The 1,890-nt window shown below is 40.0% G+C and overlaps 1 protein-coding gene across 1 annotated transcript; it reads left to right on the forward strand.

The window, feature by feature from the left end:
• The first annotated feature begins 335 nt into the window (after nucleotides 1-335).
• LOC147493948 (uncharacterized) lies at nucleotides 336-1,367 on the forward strand. The gene has a single exon (XM_086567986.1). It carries the CDS (start codon nucleotides 336-338, stop codon nucleotides 1,365-1,367), a length of 1,032 nt encoding a protein of 343 aa, XP_086424112.1.
• Nucleotides 1,368-1,890: the final 523 nt, after the last annotated feature.

Consider the following 1,890-nt stretch of genomic DNA (forward strand, 5'->3'; position numbering starts at 1 on the left):
ATGGAGCCCGGACTCCTGACTACTCCCCATCCCGTCATTCCGGACGGATAAATTTTAATTCATGCAGTCATCGACATCGAGTTCTGACTCCTCCCCCATATGCTCACAGATATCGGCCTACTCATTCACACCGACATGATTTCCCGGAAGAAAGTAATGCTGGACTCGATCGAAGGACTATCGAAGATATTGTAGCAAGAGCAATCAGAGGAAGAAGTACTCGCAATGACCAAATCAGAGACTTAGCCGTAATGGGTTTTCAACATTATCCATTTTCAGATTATATTCAGAACTATCGTTAAGCCTCTACGAACTTCAAGAAGCCCGACTTCGAAATGTATGATGAAGAGAATGGAGATCCATACACTCATCTGTTTTACTACAGGTCACAAATGGCTATGGAAAATGATGATGCACTACTCTGTAAGTTGTTTCCAGCCACTCTCAAAGGTGATGCTTTAGTATGGTTCAACTCTCTTACTTCCAAATCAATTAGAAACTTCCCAGAATTAGCTAAGAAGTTTGTTGATCACTATCAGTATAACTGCGAGATTAAACAGGATTCTGCTGCCTTATTTAATCTCACAAAAAATTCTGGAGAATCTATCAGGGATTTTCGCAAAAGATTTCAAACTTTACTCAATGTTACTGATCCTCCCTCTGACCAGTTTATCATCCAAGCTTTCAAAGATGCCATAGGATATGATCGTAGTGGTCTATACAATTCGCTCACTAGACAACCGCCTTTCTCTAAGTCTGAGCTGTTTGATTGTGCTGAAGAGTTTGCACGAGTTGAGGATGATCTCAAAGCTAGGCAGCTTCGAGAAGAAAATCTTCAGAAAAACAAAAAAGAGTCCGGACGGAACTCCAGCAACTATAAAGGACAGGACAAAAACAAGCAGAACAACTTCCAGTCCGGACAGAACTCTAAGCCTACCCAGCCAAATAAAGAGGAAAAGATTTTCACTCCTTTGTCGATGAAACTTTCTGAAGTTTACGAAAGAATAAAAGGGCGAAATCTTCTTTATAAGCCAAGGCCATTACCTGAAGATACAACCAATATCAAAGATAAATCCAAACGATGCAAATTTCATGATGATTTTGGCCACACTACTGATGATTGCAGAATTCTTCGGAGTGCTATTCAGCGCTTAGTTGATGACAAGAAGTTGGATGAATTCATACAGAAAGCAGCACAAGTGAAGTTTGCCGAACATATGGTCATCAGGGTTGGACATGCCCGTCTAAATTCCATTTCAAATAATCAGCGGAAGTTTGAGAAAAAACAAAAATTCAATTTTCTAACGGACTGGAACAGAGTCAACAGCATTGATTTTCTTAAAGGTGACAACGCTAGAAATATATGAACTGAACCCTTATCCTTTTTAGTGATCGTGGACTTATATGGAGTATTTCAAATACATTATGATCTTTGTTATGATATCGGCATTCATTGGAATGTGGAGGGTTCAAAAATTATGCTAGATAATCTTTGGAAGCTCTGTAAGTGTGTTATTTTCTAGAGCTTATATAGAAATGAAGTTGCCACGGGGCTTATCATTCGAAGAAAACCCTATTGTTGGGTTCGATGGAACGACAACTATTCGATAGAGTCGTATGCGTCTACCATGAATGATCGGAAACAAGTGGGCTAAAATCAATTTTTGCTCATGAATTGCCACTCTCCATATAATGTAATTCCGGGCGCAGATTGATCCATCGGATCTGGCGATTATATCTACTTTCCACCGGCGATCAAGTTTCCATGTAGTCAAGGAATCAGTAAAATCCGAGTGATCGGATGGAATCCCACGGATGTCATGACAAAGCACTAGATGACTACAAACCTTCCGAATTCATGCCAATAGAGTCATTTAGGACACTCCACGT

Source organism: Coptis chinensis, chromosome 6, assembly GCF_015680905.1.
Source record: "Coptis chinensis isolate HL-2020 chromosome 6, ASM1568090v1, whole genome shotgun sequence".
NCBI classification, from domain to species: domain Eukaryota; kingdom Viridiplantae; phylum Streptophyta; class Magnoliopsida; order Ranunculales; family Ranunculaceae; genus Coptis; species Coptis chinensis.

Coding starts and splice junctions, on each gene's coding strand:
- LOC147493948 (XM_086567986.1), top strand. CDS start 336: ATGTATGATGAAGAGAATGGAGATCCATACACTCATCTGTTTTACTAC.